Source organism: Trachymyrmex septentrionalis, unplaced genomic scaffold, assembly GCF_001594115.1.
Source record: "Trachymyrmex septentrionalis isolate Tsep2-gDNA-1 unplaced genomic scaffold, Tsep1.0 scaffold63, whole genome shotgun sequence".
Lineage (NCBI taxonomy): Eukaryota > Metazoa > Arthropoda > Insecta > Hymenoptera > Formicidae > Trachymyrmex > Trachymyrmex septentrionalis.
In genome coordinates, this window is record NW_017305811.1 from 162,583 (window position 1) to 181,380 (window position 18,798).

General features: G+C 31.4%; 1 protein-coding gene across 8 annotated transcripts in view; it reads right to left on the reverse strand.

Moving 5' to 3' along the window:
- LOC108753025 (band 3 anion exchange protein) overlaps window positions 1–18,798 on the reverse strand; it is a 39,613-nt gene that overhangs the window by 4,296 nt on the left and 16,519 nt on the right. For 4 of the 8 annotated variants that reach the window (XM_018494330.1, XM_018494331.1, XM_018494332.1 and 1 more), the window contains exons 3-7: window positions 11,462–11,645; window positions 11,283–11,364; window positions 9,223–9,579; window positions 6,905–7,592; window positions 6,315–6,377 (exon numbers count right to left, since the gene is read on the reverse strand). In XM_018494330.1, coding sequence (XP_018349832.1) covers window positions 6,315–6,377; window positions 6,905–7,592; window positions 9,223–9,579; window positions 11,283–11,364; window positions 11,462–11,645 — 1,374 coding nt within the window. Of the gene's footprint in view, window positions 1–6,314; window positions 6,378–6,904; window positions 7,593–9,222; window positions 9,580–11,282; window positions 11,365–11,461; window positions 11,646–14,642; window positions 14,788–18,798 lie in introns of those variants that run through there. The other 4 variants (XM_018494328.1, XM_018494327.1, XM_018494334.1 and 1 more) reach the window with 4 other exon arrangements.

Sequence of the window (18,798 nt, forward strand, 5' to 3'; positions counted from 1 at the left end):
GTTCAATTGATGATTAAAACTTTTTAAATGTTGTTCAGGGACATGATCTTGACATCATATATTAAGATCAAGGCCTGTGGAGATTGTGCCTTTTATTTTCATTTTTATTAAAAATGAAAAAAAAAGAGTTTAGTTACCCAAAGTCAAACTGATAAGACTAGTAAAAAGATCTTTTTAAATACTAAAACTATTACTGAACATATATTTAATTATCCTATGGAAATAAAAGAGGTGTACGGGTGTCTGGGACATCCTGTATATTTAAAAAATTATTAAGTTATTTGGAATAAAAGAGCAGTTAAGAAAATTGTGAGCAAAGTTCAAAAAAATTCTATTCTTTTATATTTTTCCCTGACTTTTCCTGGTTTTCAATGGCCAATTTTAATTTCTCTAAATTACAAATGGGGCATAGGAATCGAGCGCAGTAAATAGTGCGCAATAAAAAATTTCAAATACATGGCTACAAATATATGGCTACAAACATACGAAGTGGAACGTGGGCAAACGGATTGAGTGGCACATGCACATTTACAGTCTCAACTGCGATTCTATAGCTTTCTCTCTTGCACAGATGTTGACTTTACGCTCAATTCCGCTTCCAGTAATACATGTGTTCTAAAGATAAAATGTAATAAATTAATGATAGATCTTATTCAAATGTTTAAAGTAAAGATGTATAGATTCACTGTTCAAAAGTCTTAGTCAAAAAAATTAAAATAAAGATGTATAGTTTACGACACTTCATTCTACAGTTGACCATTACTGACTGACGAGTCGAGACTATATTATATTATAGTTACAATTTGTCGATAATAGAGAAATAAGTGGAGACTTTCAGTATCTGTATGTAAATTTAAACTTTTTGATAAATAACATTTCAGAAATCAATCTTTTCGTATAATAAGATTCATCTAAAATAATATTTTCCATTCGAATTTGTGGTGCTCCTGCATTCTATGATCGGGTATGACTGACCGAGTAGACATGTTCCGTATGTTTATATGCTTTCGGTGTTCTGAGATTCTGGTTTTAAGTTGTCTTTCAGTTTTGCTGACATATGTCGCCTCACAATTATTGCATGTAATTTTATATATTATATTATTTTTTGCGTCTTGTGAGAAGGGATTTTTACATGATTTTATAAATGTTGTCAATTTTTCTAGCTTTTCTCGAGTTTCCCGATTTTTCTGTGACAACCCTGATTGATATTTATGAGATTGAAATAGTTCATCCGTACATTAATGCGAAAGACACATCATATTTTCTGATTTGTTCTATAATAATAAAAGAAAATTAAGCGAAAAAGAATATAAAACTATAGAGAATAAAATCTAATGGATAAATACGATATACGATCACAAGCATTTTATAATCACAACCACCGACAAAAATGGTACTACACGAATATTTCTAGATCCAATTTAACCCAGGTGAGACTAGTCGTGCTAAGAAAGTACCATGAAGACACAACGCAATGAAAAAACTGCAAGCTATGGGAATGCGCTGCGATTGTTCTATTTATATTACGAAGTAAAAATTTATTTATTATGGAAGTAACTGAAGAACACGAAGCAAAAATTTATTCCACTTAAATAAGCCTTTTACTAGGTTTAATGTTAAGACTAAAAAAATATATAAAGGCTAAAGTTTACAATTAAAATTAAATAATTAATATGTATCTTAAGCTGAGCATTGTTAACTCACACTATTCCCCGGTAAAAAATTTTTCATATACATATATTATACAACTATATAAAATTGTATAAAAATATATATAATTATGTATAATTTTTTATGTAATTATACATAAAAAAATTATACATAATTATATATAAATCTATCTCATATATAATTATATATTTTTAAATGTATTTATAGTATAAATACATATAATCATATACATTTTTATATATGTTTATGATCTATTGTGGTTTATACAGAGGACCTGCCTTAAGTACATTTCCATATTCAAGGGCGCAATTCTTTGCTTTATTTCATGTAAAAAAGTTCATATAAATGTGTCCTATTCGGCCTAGTTTTCAAAATACAAGTGAATGTTCGCAAATGTTTGACGACATGATAAATTGTTAAAGATTTCTTTTTGCATAAATATATTTTGCCTAATTGCTTCATGTGAATTACCATTCGCACGACCGTAGACAAAGTGACAATGTCACAAGAACAAAAAGACTTCAGTTCTGATGCTGCGGATTAGTTAGCTTATATACGTTTTCGGGCCGAATTGTTTCAATCCATTAAACTCGATTTCATCATGCCTAAATTTACAAGTTTGGAAGTAGTAGGTATGTGCTTTATGGTTGTGCAAATAGTAACTTACGTGAAGCAAGGCATATTTATGCAGATAGATATTTTCAACGCAATTTACCATGTCGTTAAACATTTGTGAACATTTACCGCTATCTTCGAGAAAAGTCGTAAAGGATATTCTTTCGTAAAGGATACTGTTGCTCTTGAAAGACCTGTGACAGTTAGAACATCAGAATTAGAAGCTAAACGTTAAAAAAATTTTTTTTCAAACACCCTGCATTTCGCAAACTAAATCATTTAGGAACACATGTTTATATAAACTTTTTTACTTAAAATAAATTGAAGAATTACTTCTTTGAGTATGGCTTGTACTTGAAGAACACCCAGTATATGAAATAGTTTATGCACGTTGGGCGATTTGGGAAATGCGCAAGGTTGTTGTTTGTTTGTTTTGTTGTGCATCCATGCGTGTATGTGTTGGAATTATCTTTTTTTTCCATTCACAAGGTGTCTACCACAACTATCCAGAACCGATTCGATTCTTTTTGAAATATGTTGTGTTAAATACAAAAATCTAAAAGATATTATCTTTTCATATCAACTCAATCTCAAATTTAAGGTGTGAAACAACCTCCCAAAATTAATGGGAGGGATTCAAAATATTAGATTTTTGAAGAATCTAAATACACAGTTATAAAGTATATTAAAAAATCATAAAAGTTTTGTCTAAAATCAAGAAAATCACGATGATGTTTCGGCGGCGCTAAAGCCTATTCTATAATGTGTTCTTTGTTTCCTGTTTCTTGTTTTTTACCTCTTGCTTTTTTCCCCTTTGCAATCGTTTTATCGACAATTGTATTTCTTGCTACGTGTTTCTTGTTTCTTCTGAAATTCATGAACTTTTCTCTCGAGCGACATAAAACAAAAAACCGAATAAAAAGCAAAAAGATAAGATGTAAAAAACAGTAAAAAGCAAGAAATAGGAAACAAAAAGCACATTGTAGAATAGGCTTTAGACAAGCGCACTATCGTGTTTCTTTACGCGAGATAACAAGTTGCGAAGAATCGAGATTATCGGATCTTAATAACGACTGAATCGATCAAGTTCTACATATGCTCAATTGATAGCTTCCACTCGAATTGTATAATAAAAGTGCTTTAATTTTTTTCTACATGCCCTACGGAGCGGAGATATTGCGACGCAAAGTCCCAATATAAAATTTTTTAAATACGTTGTCGTTATTATGATTATGTTCATTATGTTTCTTGATCAGCCAGATGTACTGTTGGACATTTTTTGGCATTTACGTATTGATGCAAGAAGCGCCAGCGGTACATGATAAATGAAATTATACGCCGGTATTTGTTAATAACGCAGTTAGGAAATGATAATGAAAAGCGATGTATTCGTGATCGATCTTCATTTGTTTATATAATTTAATATTTAATAAAAGGAGATTGGATGGAAATTACATGCTGGTGTCTGTTAACGAAGTTAGGAAATGATAATGAAAAGTGATTTATTCGTCATCGATCTCTATTTGTTTATAAATTAATACGTAAAAAAAAGAGATCGAAAACGAAATTATACACTATATTTGTTAACTATAGCAGAATATGATAATGACAAAGCGATTTATTCGATCTCGATCTTTATTTGTTTATAACTTAATATTTAACCCTCAACTACATGTCTCGTTTAGTCTTAATTTACACGTCTAGGTCCAAGTCATCCACGGCGTTTATGACTGGCTCTGTAATTATCACAAACTTCAATGAAAACAAAATTTTTTTTAAGATACAGATAAAAATAAGTAGTATTTTTATTTTTTATTTGAAAAGAAAAAAACGTAAACTTTAAGAAAAAAAAACGTTATATTGGCTATGTTTACACTATACACTTCCGCGATCTATACGATAGGTGTTGTTATTTAACTTACAAGATAAACAAGGACACCTGTTGTATAGGCCGCAGCCTAAATGCACAGTATAAACATAGTCATTGATTCATTCCAAAAAGTATAATTATTTGCATAACTGAAGTGGGGGCAATTTTATACATGCTCGGAAAAATGATATCGGAGATATGTCGAATATTTTTTTTTTTTAAATGTAATAAACATATTTTATATTAAATATATAATGATTTCGACATATTAACATTATTTATTTTATAACTCTAAGAAAATAGAGCATCGTTTCATCAAGACGCCTCTCTCGCTAAAATGCTTTTCTCGATAATAAATATATATTTTAATTATAAGAAGATAACATAATATATACTTGAATGCAGCACTAATAAAGAGGCACTTATTAAAAACAAATTTTCACTTTCAGCAAAAATCTCGAATTTATATTTGACGGATTTAAGTCACCCAAGCCAAACTTTTATTGCATCACAATTAGCATCAAGACAATGACGAAACAATTGTATCACGGCGATCGACAGAGAAAGATTCCAAATTTTTTTATTTCCTCACTCCAACTTTGCAATATTAATTGTACAAAAATAGTGGCAGACTAAAATTTTCACCCGGGTCCAAATGACTCACTCATATAATTGAGGGTTAATAAAAGGAGATCAGATGGAAGTCAGATGGAAATCAGATGAAGATCAGTCGGGAAGATGATATTTTTGAAAGAAATGTTCAGACAAAAGTTGTAAAGTATCAAAAAATCTATTTACAGGTCTTATCAGTTCGACCTTGGATGGCGTCGCCAGATCAAGATCAAATCGATTTTTTTTAAATAGGACTCCCTATTTTTTGCCAGAATCTAATAACTGGTGTTAAGAACTTTTCAAAATACTATAATAAAGTTATTTTTCGTTAAATACTTTTCGAGTTATAAGGCTTGAAGGTTAACCCCGCTGGTATTACGCAGTGTCCGATTGACGGCTAAAACCTCTTGTGTATATATACACAATAATAATATAGAATACTCTTCTGTATATATGTATATATGTATGTAATTCCAAATAATGGCCAAACTTCGGGAGCATGTAGGCAATCGATAAACTAAGAAAAAAAGTTTTTTAGAGATATGCTCATTTTTACTTCGTTTTAAAGAAAATAGTAAAAAAAAACAAAATGTAATTTTCGGAATATTATTATCTTTAAAATGAAATATTATTTTTGTGTAATTTTTGTTTTCGTGTAAAGAGTTCCGTACTTAAAGGAACAGGGAACAGAGAACAAAAATTTCAACCAATTAGAAATTATGCACTGTGGAATACAGTTTCTAAAAGGTTGAAATTTTTATTCTCTATTCTTGTTCTTATTCCTTGATTATGCGCAGCCCTTAAAACTTTAGCGATTATGCTTCAGAGACAGTGCGAGATTTTCAAGCAGAAGGGTGCCAGCCAGATCGGCGAGTCATTACGTGTACCAGATCAGTGTTTGGTTGCAACGAGCTGATTGTACAAGATGCAATGCTGTAAGAGGCCAATATTTTAAACAATAATCTGTATTAAGCAAGTGACAATGTGAATAAATAAACGTGAATGAATAAGTAATAAATAAGTACAAAAATAAAAACTACGTTTTGTCTTTTTTTGTGATTTTCTCCAAAATGAAGCAAAAATGAGTATACCTCTAAAGGACTTTTTTCTTAATTTATCGATCTCTTACACACTCTCGAAGTTTGTCTATTTAAATTCGGAACATCCTGTATATATAAATTTTTTTACCGGGTCTAATCAATGTTCTGTGTACTATTATATATTTATCCGCGCGCGCGTCTATTGGAACTAACGATAACATAATAATAAATGTTAACTTTGTTGTCGATATTAGGCATATAAAACACAATATCAGAAAAATATTCTTAGTGTTAATATAAATTGTTTACGTTTTAAAACCGACATACATACAATTAACCCTTAAGAGAGGAATTTTGCAAAATCGCCAAATATACCCATTGTGCTGTAAATTCGGACTTTAAAAAATACATAACAATTCAAATAAGAAGTGCGAGCGAATAGAATGAAGGACTAGAGTAACAGAAATAAAAAAAACTGCGTTTGATTCGGGAAACGAGAGATTTACATGTTGTGTTACATGGTTCTCAGCAGGTTCCCGCGCAGCATCTTCTTCCTCCAGCCAGATGGACTGTGGAAATAATATTAGTACTGTTAAATCTATTCCCTGCTACCATACTCGTTACGACTACTCACTACTGATCGCGTTCGATACATCTGCCCTTGCAGGTAATCTTCGACATTTCCATAAACTGCAGCATTCATATAAAATTGATTTATTTTTAAGTCTCAATGCGCGAACACGGTAAAATATATCAGCATTCATTACAGTCGTCACGATTACTTTCCGTTTCGGTCACATGATTCCAAACGTGCAAGCTGCGTTGCAAACCCAGGATTGCATCAGTTTGTGGAACTAAAAGTGAGATGGAATTTGTCAAATCTAATTTATATAGCAAAATCTTGAAACCTATAAATACGGTTGTTACCTGTTGAGCAATTGATTATCATGATTCTTTACCTTTCATCAGTGTTTATTTACTTTTCAACACAATTTTCGGACTCGAAGCGAATTTCGCGAATTTTAATCAAAAGTCGGCCGTTTTTGTGTGCATGATGCATGTTACGTAAAAAATATCATTGTTATGGATGAATTACCTGAAGGCTGGTGTAACTAGAATAGCTCCTCTTGCCACCGAAACGGAAACCACGTTCATGTTCGTGCACATGCCTGTGTCTGAGAAGGAGTGCTCTCATCACGACCGGTCTATCTTGGGCTAGGATAAGCTCTTCGATGACCATTTGCTCGACTATTCTATAAGCCACCCCAGGCAGATCCTTTTCCTCCAGATCAAGAAGAATCACACCAGTTTCTAGACATCGGCGAAGATTCAGTAGTGAATGAAAACTAAGAGAAGCCACGTGAGGTCTGCCCCATCTGTCAGCACCCTCCTCAACGTCTTCCTCATATTTAATCCATCTGGCGGTCTCTCGCCATTCACGCTCTTCGCCCAAACCATGTAGCTCGTCCAGTTGGACAAATACTTCGTGCGGCGAATGATCATACATTTTCTTGAAGGTGTCATGGAAAATGCCGCCCTCCTTTCGTCGGCCGATCTGCACAGTCGAGTAAGCGGCTTTGTGCCGACGCATGCCACGTGGATCATCACTACGATGCGATTCCAAATCATCGATGTCGAGTTCTTGCAAAGTGCTTGCTTCTTCTGGCTGGACGCTGACACGTCGAGCCAGCAAGTTCGAACTATCTGGAAGACCGGCTCCCGATCGTTTTCGCCATTGCGGATCTTCCTGTAGAGAGTATTTGCGAGATTTGTGATGGTGACGTCTGGAAGAGTAGTCAATAATAGAGTGATTAGTTAAGTCTTTTATAAGATTTCATTCATAAGAAGAGAATCAGAATAATAAGTAAGTAACATTATAGGCTCTGATGAATAAATCTAACGCAATAAAAATGGAGGAAAAATGCAAATACGCTCCAACACCAAGTGATAGCGTGTAAATTATTTCTCTAAAATAAAATATGTGAGTAAAGTGGATAATTTTTTAAATAAGCAATTATATGTTTTCTTTACATTAATTGATTTATCTTATTATTCTATTCATAAAAGTATTAAGGTACGATTATCAAAAAATACTTTACGAGATATTTAATATTTTATGTCAATGTATGTGCCGAAATAAAGTATAATATAAAATATATCTCGTAAACTATTGATTTTTCGATATCATTATTATTAATACTTTTATATACAGAATAGTTAGAGGAATCATATTATGTAAAAAAATCATATAATTCCATTTAAAAAACTAATCTTGAAATTTTTTTGCCGCCAACACTTATAACAAAAATTTATGCTATATAATGGCTCCCTTAAAATCATGCTTTTGTATATAACAGTTTTTTATTTAGAGTTTATCAACTTAGAATTTACCAAGTTTTTCGAGATGTGCAACAAATTATATGCCTCACCCTGTGTATAAATTCACACAATATGTATTCAAGTATTATTTAAGATCCGCTTAAGACTGAATATAGGATTTCTCTCATTTAATTAGATTAAATTCTATTTATCTGTATCTTTATTTTATTTTTTTTTGTAGTTCTGCTAGCTTAATATCAAATTATCAGCGCTACGTTTTTTTTTTCAAAATGAGTACAAAATGAGTAAAAAATTAAATAAGTTTTATTCTACTCATTTGGTGCCGCTGGCTTATTAGAGATGCTAACGAACGTAAATGTAAGTCGAAATTTGTCCATCTTGTAGAGACAATCATTAAACGTATCTATTATTGTGTTAACATTAAACGTACACATTTACTTCAGACTCTGATTGACCTTAATTTTATTATTGTACAATAATAACTATTTCAATCTTGTGTTATACTTAAAGATATATTAAGATTTTTATTTGGGAAATGTAAGAACAATGAAGAAATCTAATCTAAATAAAGTTTAATCCAAAACTTAATTAAATCGCTATAATATACATATATATATTTTTCATACCCGCCCCATAAATCTTGAATTAACTATCTGACTTGGTACCGCTCTGTACTGGAATTGTCACGCTGCAAATCTAGCTCATCGCTTAGGATGGTACGAAATAAAGGTCGATCGTTTCGTGCTCATAATTGCGCGGTTCATAGCGTAAATATGAGTCCACAGAAATTGTAACACGAAATGCGACCACCAGATTTAAACTTTCCCCTTAAAATATATTGAGGATGATTCAGATCTGTGCACATAATATACAGACACGATATAATATGCAGACACGATATTTAAATTACAGTTATTTTGATCTGTATTCTCATCAAAATATTGTTTTACTAATCAGAAAAAGGTACATTCTTGTTTAACACTAAATGTGTTAATTAAATTATGTGATTTTTTTTCTTCTCTTACCTTCATTTCCTGAACTCTTTACAAGCCATCATGTCAAAAATCAACTTACTTATGTTCGTGCTTCTGATGCCGTCGGCGATTCCGGTCTTCCTCGTGGCCACTCAGAATGGTATCTGTTGGCACTTCCAGTGTTTGCGTATTCGATGCATCTTCTTCCTTAATCTTTTCAAATTGTACTCTCGGCGGACTGCCGATGATTGGACTGAAACTGGAAGCCGCCCTCTCTGAAATCGGCGCCTCGTTTTCGTTATTGCTTACATTTTTGGCTGTTTCTTCATCAACTTCGGTTTCGGTTTCTGCTGTGATGATCGATCGAAATTCACGATTCATCTCGTCGACTTTCTCGTTCTCCGCTTGGATATTGCCATGGTCCTCTTCGATAGACATTTCCGCTGTTGACCCTTCACTAAGAATAATCGAAGAAACGCAAAGTCTATTTTTTCAGTAAAAACGTTCTTACGTGCATAGAATTAAATTTCATTCGTTTGAAAGTTATAGAGTTATAAGAAGCTAAATTTTTATTAGTTTCAAAGAATTTGTCAATATTAACTTAATTATGCTTCTTATTGATGTATATGAAATCGTTTGTTTGTATTTGATTATATAGAAGTAAAAGCAGAGAATGTGGAATAGACTGCTAATATGGAATAGTGGCTTATTTTCTGAACAAAGCGTTGCAATCCAGCGTTGTAATCGCTAAAAGTTGTTGCAATTGCTATCAAACATAGTATAACAAGCATGGGCTCAATCTGACAAAATGTTTCATCACGATAAACATTTATTTATTTTTCCAGTGCGTGGTGATTCGTTTCAGCGAGCGTTCACATTAGTCGATACACAATGTCCGTTTTTTCACACCTGCATTCCACTCTTCTTTATGTTTTTTTATTGCTATTTGTTATACTTATATGGATACATTAGTTTTGATCTTTTACATATGTTTGTTGAACTTTGCTATGAGATATGACACATTTTTGACTGTTCGTACGAATAATGTCGAGTTCTACATCGAGACTCAACCGAACTGCGTGTATTCTTAATCTGTGAACTTTTGCGATAATTATTTTTTAATCCTGTTTCCATTATGTTTTAACATCTGAAGAGGGCTCAATCCAGTAGCCGAAACTTGTAATGTTATATGTTTATTTTTCACCATTATTATTTTTAGTATACATCTTTTCTTCCTTTTTTTATCTTTTCTGTATTTTTAATTTATGCCTTTAATTATATGTTTTTTTTTTAAGAAATGCGCTGAACTCTTACTTCGCCCTTCATTTATTGTTATTTATTTTATTTATTTTTGTTACGTCAGGAGATTCGGCTTTTCTAAAAAGTGTTCTCACAAACTGAAGGTAAGTTTGTTAATGCTTACATTACGTATATACCTTTAATAATATTGTACGAACAATGTTATGCAGATAAATTGCAATTTCTAACTTGTTTATTGCTACGGAAAGTAATTTGTCATATGATAATATGCAGGTAATATGGAATACATAAAGGGTTGAGAATGTGAAATAGATTCCATATCAGCAACTTATTCGTGATTAGATAATTACGTTATAGAATGTATTCCACACATTACCAGTTTATTTGTGATTATAGGTTATTATCATATTACCAACTTATTTGCCAGTTTATGTCCAATGATGCTATTTTATGTTATTGTACAATAAAAATGTGAACTATTTTTAAGTTGATTAAGTTAATTTTTCTTGATCGGTTTACATAAATAAACAAATTTGGATTTCATTTATTGTATTATTTATTACTGTTACCTAAATTTCATCGCTATTTCATATTGCATCCCGTTTTTTACATCTCCTATTTTCACATTTTTTACTTTTTTATTAATAGTGACGTTGGACTTAAATTTTGGCGACTTTCATTTATTCGATGTTGTAACTAACATGTTCTTCAAGAGTTCTGTGTAAATTTAAAGTCTTCTTATTATATTGAAGCAATGTTAATTTAAAAAACGCTATTCCACATTCCCTATTTTTACCCTAGTTTGATTGATATTATTCTTATAACATTTCAAATCGACAAGACAAAAAAAGCTTTTGTTGAAGACAGATTTTGCCAAATGTCTACTTTTCGAGAACTTACGAAGAAAGGTGTCGTCGCATAGATCTGGAATGCAGACTCTTCAAGGGCGTATGCGGATGCGGATAGCTTTTTTTACGATATTCTAAAAAATGTCATTTTTATATATTTCTAATTTATCAAAAAACGATGTCAAAAACTAAATTAAAAAATATTGAAGAGCGATAGTACGAGCGACTTACGATTGAAATCGCGATCGCCACCATATCGTAGAGATGGTCCACGATCGCGATCTCGATCAGATCCAGTCGATTCCGAAGGTGATCCAAGACGGGCTACGTCGAACTTTTCCCCGGCGTCCATCGCAAAGACCTTCTCCATCTCCTCGTCGAGTTCCGGTCCTGTTTCCGCAGCATGCCCGTCAATCTAATGTGGCAAATAAAGTTGTAAATTAATTTGTCAAGGAAGAAATTTGCAAATTTGTTTTAGGGAAAAGATAAATATGTAAACGTAGTTTTCCATTAAAGATTATTAAGATTACAAATCGTCCATCGTATGTTTAGTTACATTTTTTGTAACTAAACTAAAAAATTTTTATACTTTTCTTTATTTTCAACTAATTCTCATTTGTATTGCGGAAATATTTTGCGAATTATTAAAAAATTTTAATCCTAGAACAACATACTAGCCCTTAAAAAACACGATGGTTTTTGACACCTTTGTGTTACATGTTATCTGTAATATTATGTATTATGTTGTCTGTAATGTTATAACATTTTCCTACTAAATTATAAGCTTTTTAACACAATAGCAATAATAAAATGCATTGCTTTAGGGCCCTGCCTTCTGGGCAGGGACGAGATAAGGTGAACTTGGTTTCGCGTGGAAAGTCGCGCATCTCTCGGCAGGAGGGAGGTGGAATTTGCTTTGTCTAGAAAGTTATTATGGGTCACAATTAAAGGGTGTAAGATAATATTTAATACTGTATTTAATACTAGAAATAAGACAATATTTCTTAAATTTTTTTATTAATAACTTTTTAACCAACAATGAGCGACAGCTAAAGCCTGTTGGAGATTACTTAGAGTCATAATCTTGATAAGATTAAGGTCATCGGCGCTAGCTCTCACCATTTGAATATTTACTATATTAATTTTCCTGTAAGTTTAAAAAAATTCTTTGTAATTAATTTGATTATATTTAAGATCTTAATTCCATGAGATCATCCAACGTATCAACCAGTTATGGAATTGTTGGAGATTCACCACTGAAATCTACGTAGCGTAATATGCGATAAAATATAATTTATGTGTATTCCACGCTAAAGATGGCTAAACATTAAAAAATTAGAAAAGTATACTAATATATGGATCGTGACATTTAAAATGTAATTGTTAGACATGTAAGGTCTGTTAATTATTTAAGTGCAACACGCGCCGATTCCTAATCGTCCATTTGAACTTTTTATTTAAGTATTTGTGTAGTAAATATTAAAAAAAGGCAAATAGTATTTACTATTTACATTAACATTTATTTGAAATAAGATTCTACTTATTTGACATTTCGATACTTCATGTGTGGTTGAACAAAATACTTCCATTTTCTATTTTCTATTTACTATTCCTTGACAATACAAAAAAGTAAATAGTAAAAGTAAAATAAAAAGCAGCACAGATAGATTTTACAGATATACAGAGTATTCCAGACTTCGTGTAATATCCTTTACTGACTTCAATTTAATCAAATAAATCTCTTGTAGTCTCTTAATCGCTATAAATCAATTCAATTATATTACAAAAATAACTAATAGAATATTGACAAGAAGAAATTTATATTTATGGAAATCGCTTCAATTTTCTTCGTGAGATTTCCGTTATAAAGTCTCCGAGAGAATTGTAAAAGATTCTTTTTAGGACATTCTAGATACGCAAAAGCTAGATAAGTACATTAATCACTCTAGGCTACTCTATCCATGCAATTCAGGAAGAATCGATACAGACATTGATTTTTCACAGAAAGCAGCCCACCTTCATAAGCTAACTACTTTATTAGAGTTATTCTGAGAAGGAAATATATATTATCGAGCTGTTTTAGAAGACTAAGATTATGCTATTTACAACTGCTGACAGAATAACGTTTAAATTATTATGCAGTATATACTGATTCACCCTTTATGCTTTTGTGCATACAATAGCGAGCAAAAAACCTATTGACTTGTTCACATAACTTGCCCACATTGTTCAACAGCATAATAGATTTTATACATTTTTATGATACGTTATGGTAGCATATTGAAAATATTTGGAAGTAATTATATATTATGATATAAAGTTAAAGCAATATTAATATCTATAATGAGAAAAATTATATTTTCGAAGCTGATAATTGATATTTTCGAAACTGACAATTGATTTTCGGAGTCAATTTCACTTTGTAATGGATAAAATTGAACAATAGTAATGCTGTAACTATCAAAATTTATGACTAATTAAGAGAAAGAAAAAAAGATTATAATAATTTTTGAATGTGTCTATCTTTTTTTTTTGCAAAAGTCGTGTATTACAATATTTTTTCTACTTTTAAGAAAAAGATTACATCGTATTTAATTAATTACTATATATCAGCATAATTTTATTATAAATTGTCAATTTTATATAAAACTGGAAATTCGCCTTGAAACTCATTTCCATTGAGTTTCATATTAAGTACTTAATATCTTGCTAGTTAAGTAGAATTATGTTGCTAGTTAAGCTGCTTAATTCATGACTTGCAATTTTGATAATAATAATTAGTGCAAGTAAAAATGAAAAAATAAAATAATGTTAGAGACTTATAGTTTTTGTGAATTATGGATATTTCATCTTTTTTAAATAAATAAATAACATTTAAATAAGATACTAAATAAAGATATATATTTTAAATAAAGATATATAGTTTTTTGTATTTTGTTCATAACACATACACAAAACGCTACAAAAATATTTTATATTGAGAGAAATTTTAATATTTCTTTTTCTTTCAAAAAATATTTGAAAAGCATCTTGGAATCTCCGATTTTAGCGAACTCCATTAAATTTATTTAAAATTCATCAATTGTGAGTTTTAAAGCTTTCAGTTTTCAACAAGGAAAATTTGAATCTCATAAATTTATAAAACTACGAAATCTATGGATTGCTGCCTTCGTTAACCTTTCGGAGCCTACACAAATAGCATCGCAGAAATTTCAAACTTTTTTACATTATACTACTACTGACACAACGTTTACAAAAAGCGCAAAGGGATATTTCGAGAACAGCTGGAGAAGAACAGCAAGAAGAATACGGAGATTTCGTCTTCTTGGAAAAGTTGATTTAGTTGTACAAATCGTGAGAGCAAAGAAAATTGAGGTGACCAGCCTTTCGAGGGATGAAATAGTGCGTTCACCTGGTGCGTCGTTCGCAGAGAGCGTCGTAACCAGCGAAGAACTTTGACTCGCGCTCGCTGCAGGAACGACTTCCCGGAGGAACCGGCGGTGGCCTCGGGCATGGCATCTCGGGCCGAGTGACAACCCGGCCGATCGGCGTTGAGAGCTGGAGGAATCCGAACTGAGAATGGAGGGTGGTCTCTGCAGGACCGTGAAGAGAGAAAGAGGAGAAAGCTGGTGGGGAATGTACGACAGTTCATGGAAGGGATGGATCAATATCATCCCCATATGCTCAATCGAGGAGTAATTCCTCCGTTCTTCTTTTTTCTCCCTCTCTCCTCTATTCCTTCTCCATTTATTCGATTTATCAGAATTTTTAATTCAAGATATATTTTCCATTTCCCTTCGCGTAATCTAATTAACGGTCGTATACTTAAGCATACCGTTTATGATGATTTTTTAAATTAAATCTTGGATGTATAAAAAAATTACCATCGATTTTACAACTTCCCCAATACTTTGTAATAACGATATTAATTTCTACAGTTCATAATTTAATTGATAGTAGAAGAATTGACTAGAGAATTGCAGCTAACAAGTTAATACCCCGTCTGACACGTTCTGCAATGGTACATCAAAAAGCTCTCTATTTTTCATTTGATCTTCCTTAAAGAAGAAAGTCATTATACCTATCCATCTCTCAGTGCATCTTGAATTAAATGTGCTACAAAAAGACCACGCAGATGATTGACAAAGGTTAGCAGGCGCAACAAGTGTCAATCAGTCGTGAAATGTAGAACACACAAGGGCTTGAGTAGATCAAAGCAAAAAAAAGAAAAAAAATTCGGGTTGAGAAAACGGATTTCTGCATGTAGGAAAACGCAGTTGAATAATAGGTGATAAAAATTTTCCTATCAGATAGATTTTAAAAGAAAAAAGAAAATCAATTATCAATATTGATGACTAATAACCACTGATCATTGAAATGACTTTTGCGGAATCAATATTTCATTCAATATTTCATCAGAGTATCAGTATTACCACCATCCATATTTTCCGGCTGAAAGATATTAGAGACAAATGAGAACAAGCGTTTTTATCATTGATTATCAGCATCTTCTCATTTCTTCATTCGACATTTATTTTTCGCTTCCTGCTTCAACCGACCTTGAACTTGAATTGCAACCTCCCAGTTCATTCCCAGTCATATATATCAGCAATGACCTTTTCTCCCAAATGCCGACACGGAAAATCAATAAAGAGCGTAATATTTATTTAACATACAAGCCTAGAGGTTTCGTAACAAATCTTAGATTTTCTATCGATAATTGTTTCTTATCGATTATATTTTATCATTAAGAAAATAAATACACAATTAAGGCTAAGTTGTTCTAACTTTCGGTAAACTTCAGCTCATTGTCTTATTCTCTTACTCTTTTTACTCCTTTGTTTATCTAATAGATAAATTATTACATAATTTATCTGAAGCTGGAACAACCGGTCCTAATCCTGAATGCAAAGAAAATAAGAACATGCATTTGATATTTTCACGTATTTTTATCACAATATTGCATTTTATCTTCTAGTCCGATAAAATTTTCGGCGCGCAGTTCAAAATGACTAAAAATATAGTGTATGTACACACACACTCACACACACACACACAATTATATAGATATAGTGTGTATATATATATATAATTCACATTAAATTATTGAAGCATCAAAGATCCAACTTCGACTATTATGAACTTTTAATTCCTGTTTACAAATAATTATTTTTGTAAAAATATGAACCAAAATTATTTTTTTCCAATAGACAAACATCTCAATTACATAACAATCAAACATAATACATAAAATAAGTTCACAGCATTTTAAAATTAAAAACCGAAGAAGAAAAGGTGTACACTTTTAAACATTTCTGTTATGAAATCACAATAAAAATGTCGGAAGTTTTTATCCTAACAAATTCGTAAAATCATAAACAAAATGTTTGATATAATACAATATTAGAATACTTATATTGTAACAACACTTTTGCTGTGTGTGAAAAATTGCAATAGACCCAAATATATATATATATATTTTTTAGAACATGACAGATATAAACATAATTAACATAAATCAAGGCTAATGAGATAATCAGACGCAAGATCTTAAAATAAAGAAATTTATGAATATTAGTCGATAAATGATGTCTTCTTTATTTTGAAAGTTTTAACTCATTTTGGAATCCTTTTCAGTAATACATAGATATATAAATGCTCACATATCCAAAAAAAAACTATACATCACTCACAAATTGCCAGAAATAAAGCGTTATAAATTCTGACGATACAAGAAGATTGATTATTATAGAAGAAAGTAAAACATTAAAGAGTGAAGTGATTCACCTTTGTAGATAGAGAGCGATAGTAGATATCAAGAAGCTCATAATTATTCACAGATTTGCAATTTGTATAAAATAAAACAGATATTAAAGGAAGAAGAAACAGTGTTAACACTCGTGTTACGAAATTTTCATTTTAAGAATATATGTGTTTCATTATATTACATATTTTTATAACAGTGACTTATGCTAATTCTACAGTGATAGTGGAATTAGTCCTGAGTCTTATCAGTGAAGTTGGCTAACAGCCAACTTGTACGACTAATGCCCGTGTCACACTACGCATTGGAGGCTGAGGATTGTGAATTGAAGATTAGAATTCAGCAATTAAAACGAAACGGATTGAAATTAAAACTACCTGATTGATCGAATTCTAATCCTTAATTTGCAATCTTCAATCTCCCATGCGTAGTGTGACACGGACATAACACTACCAATTTTCTTAAGATTTCTCAAATTCAATTTTATTCCTTCCCATTAATCGAGTTAAACGACTTGTACAATTAACAATTTGTAGATGCGAAAAATCATAGTCATCTATTTAAATTAAAACTAGTTAAGACTTACGATTTCTGACTCATTGTAGAATCAGCTTAACGATAATTAACAGTAGGTAAAAAAATGTATATATATATATATATATGTTAGGGGGCACGTACAGACACAACAAAGTTAATCCAAAAGAATTAATCTAAACGTGCCGCCTCTATTCTATACATTTTTTTACTTACTGTTAATTATTGTTAATCACTGTTATAAAAATATATAATAATTTTATAATATAATAAAATACACGTACCTTCTTAAAATTCGTTCTCTTTTTTCCTCTAATATTTGCCTTATTCGCAAAACGATGCCATACGGTGATTGTTGTTTTATTATTAGGCAAAGTCGTGCATTGCCTTGCGAATGCCTCTGACGTGCGCGTTGGAGTGAGTAGTAACTATGATATTGAAAACATATTGGAACATGTAACGCGAACAAACTTTTCGAGTTTTTACAACATAAATATCTTGAAATACCTTAATATTGACATAAATATTTTGAAAAAATTCGTCATAATTCCATATGATATTTATCAAATAAATGAAATAATAAAAAACATTTTAAAATATTATCATACGTTTCCCGCGGAAGTCGATAACATTCCATTCCTGTTCGTCTAACATCGACAATCAACAACGTTCCGTTTAAAGTCTGCTGTACAGCTTAGATACACTCCGTTTACGTTCGACAAATTTTCTGCTCGTGCTTATCGAAGAACTCGTGTCTATTTATATTTCTTTAACGTTAGTTGATGCTTCCTTTATGTTCCGTGTTCCAATTTACGTCTCTTATAAATTTCGTTGACGTATCTGTTACTCTTTCCTTATACTTCTCTTATTAATCAACATTTTATTGACTGCTTTACGTTTTATTTTCACTAGGAGTTAAGTGCAAGTCCAACTTTGAACTTAATTAGGAAATGAAGGGCGATTGACCTTGAGAGAATATGCAAGAAATGGAAATGGAGAAGATATATGAATCTTAAATGATTTGCGAATTTTTTTCCTGAAAAATTTTTTATATATCACTATATTCTTCGGAATATCGATCTTGTAACTTGTTCCTGAAGCGCAAACAAAAAGTGAAAATTTTTATGTAATATATATATATATATATATATGTGCGTGCGCGCGCGCGCGCGTGTTTGTGTGTGTGTGTATGTTTGTCTGTGTGTGTATAATATAGATACATAATATACAAAAAATTTTTACTGTTTATGTTTCCTCCCTAGGGAGAAAG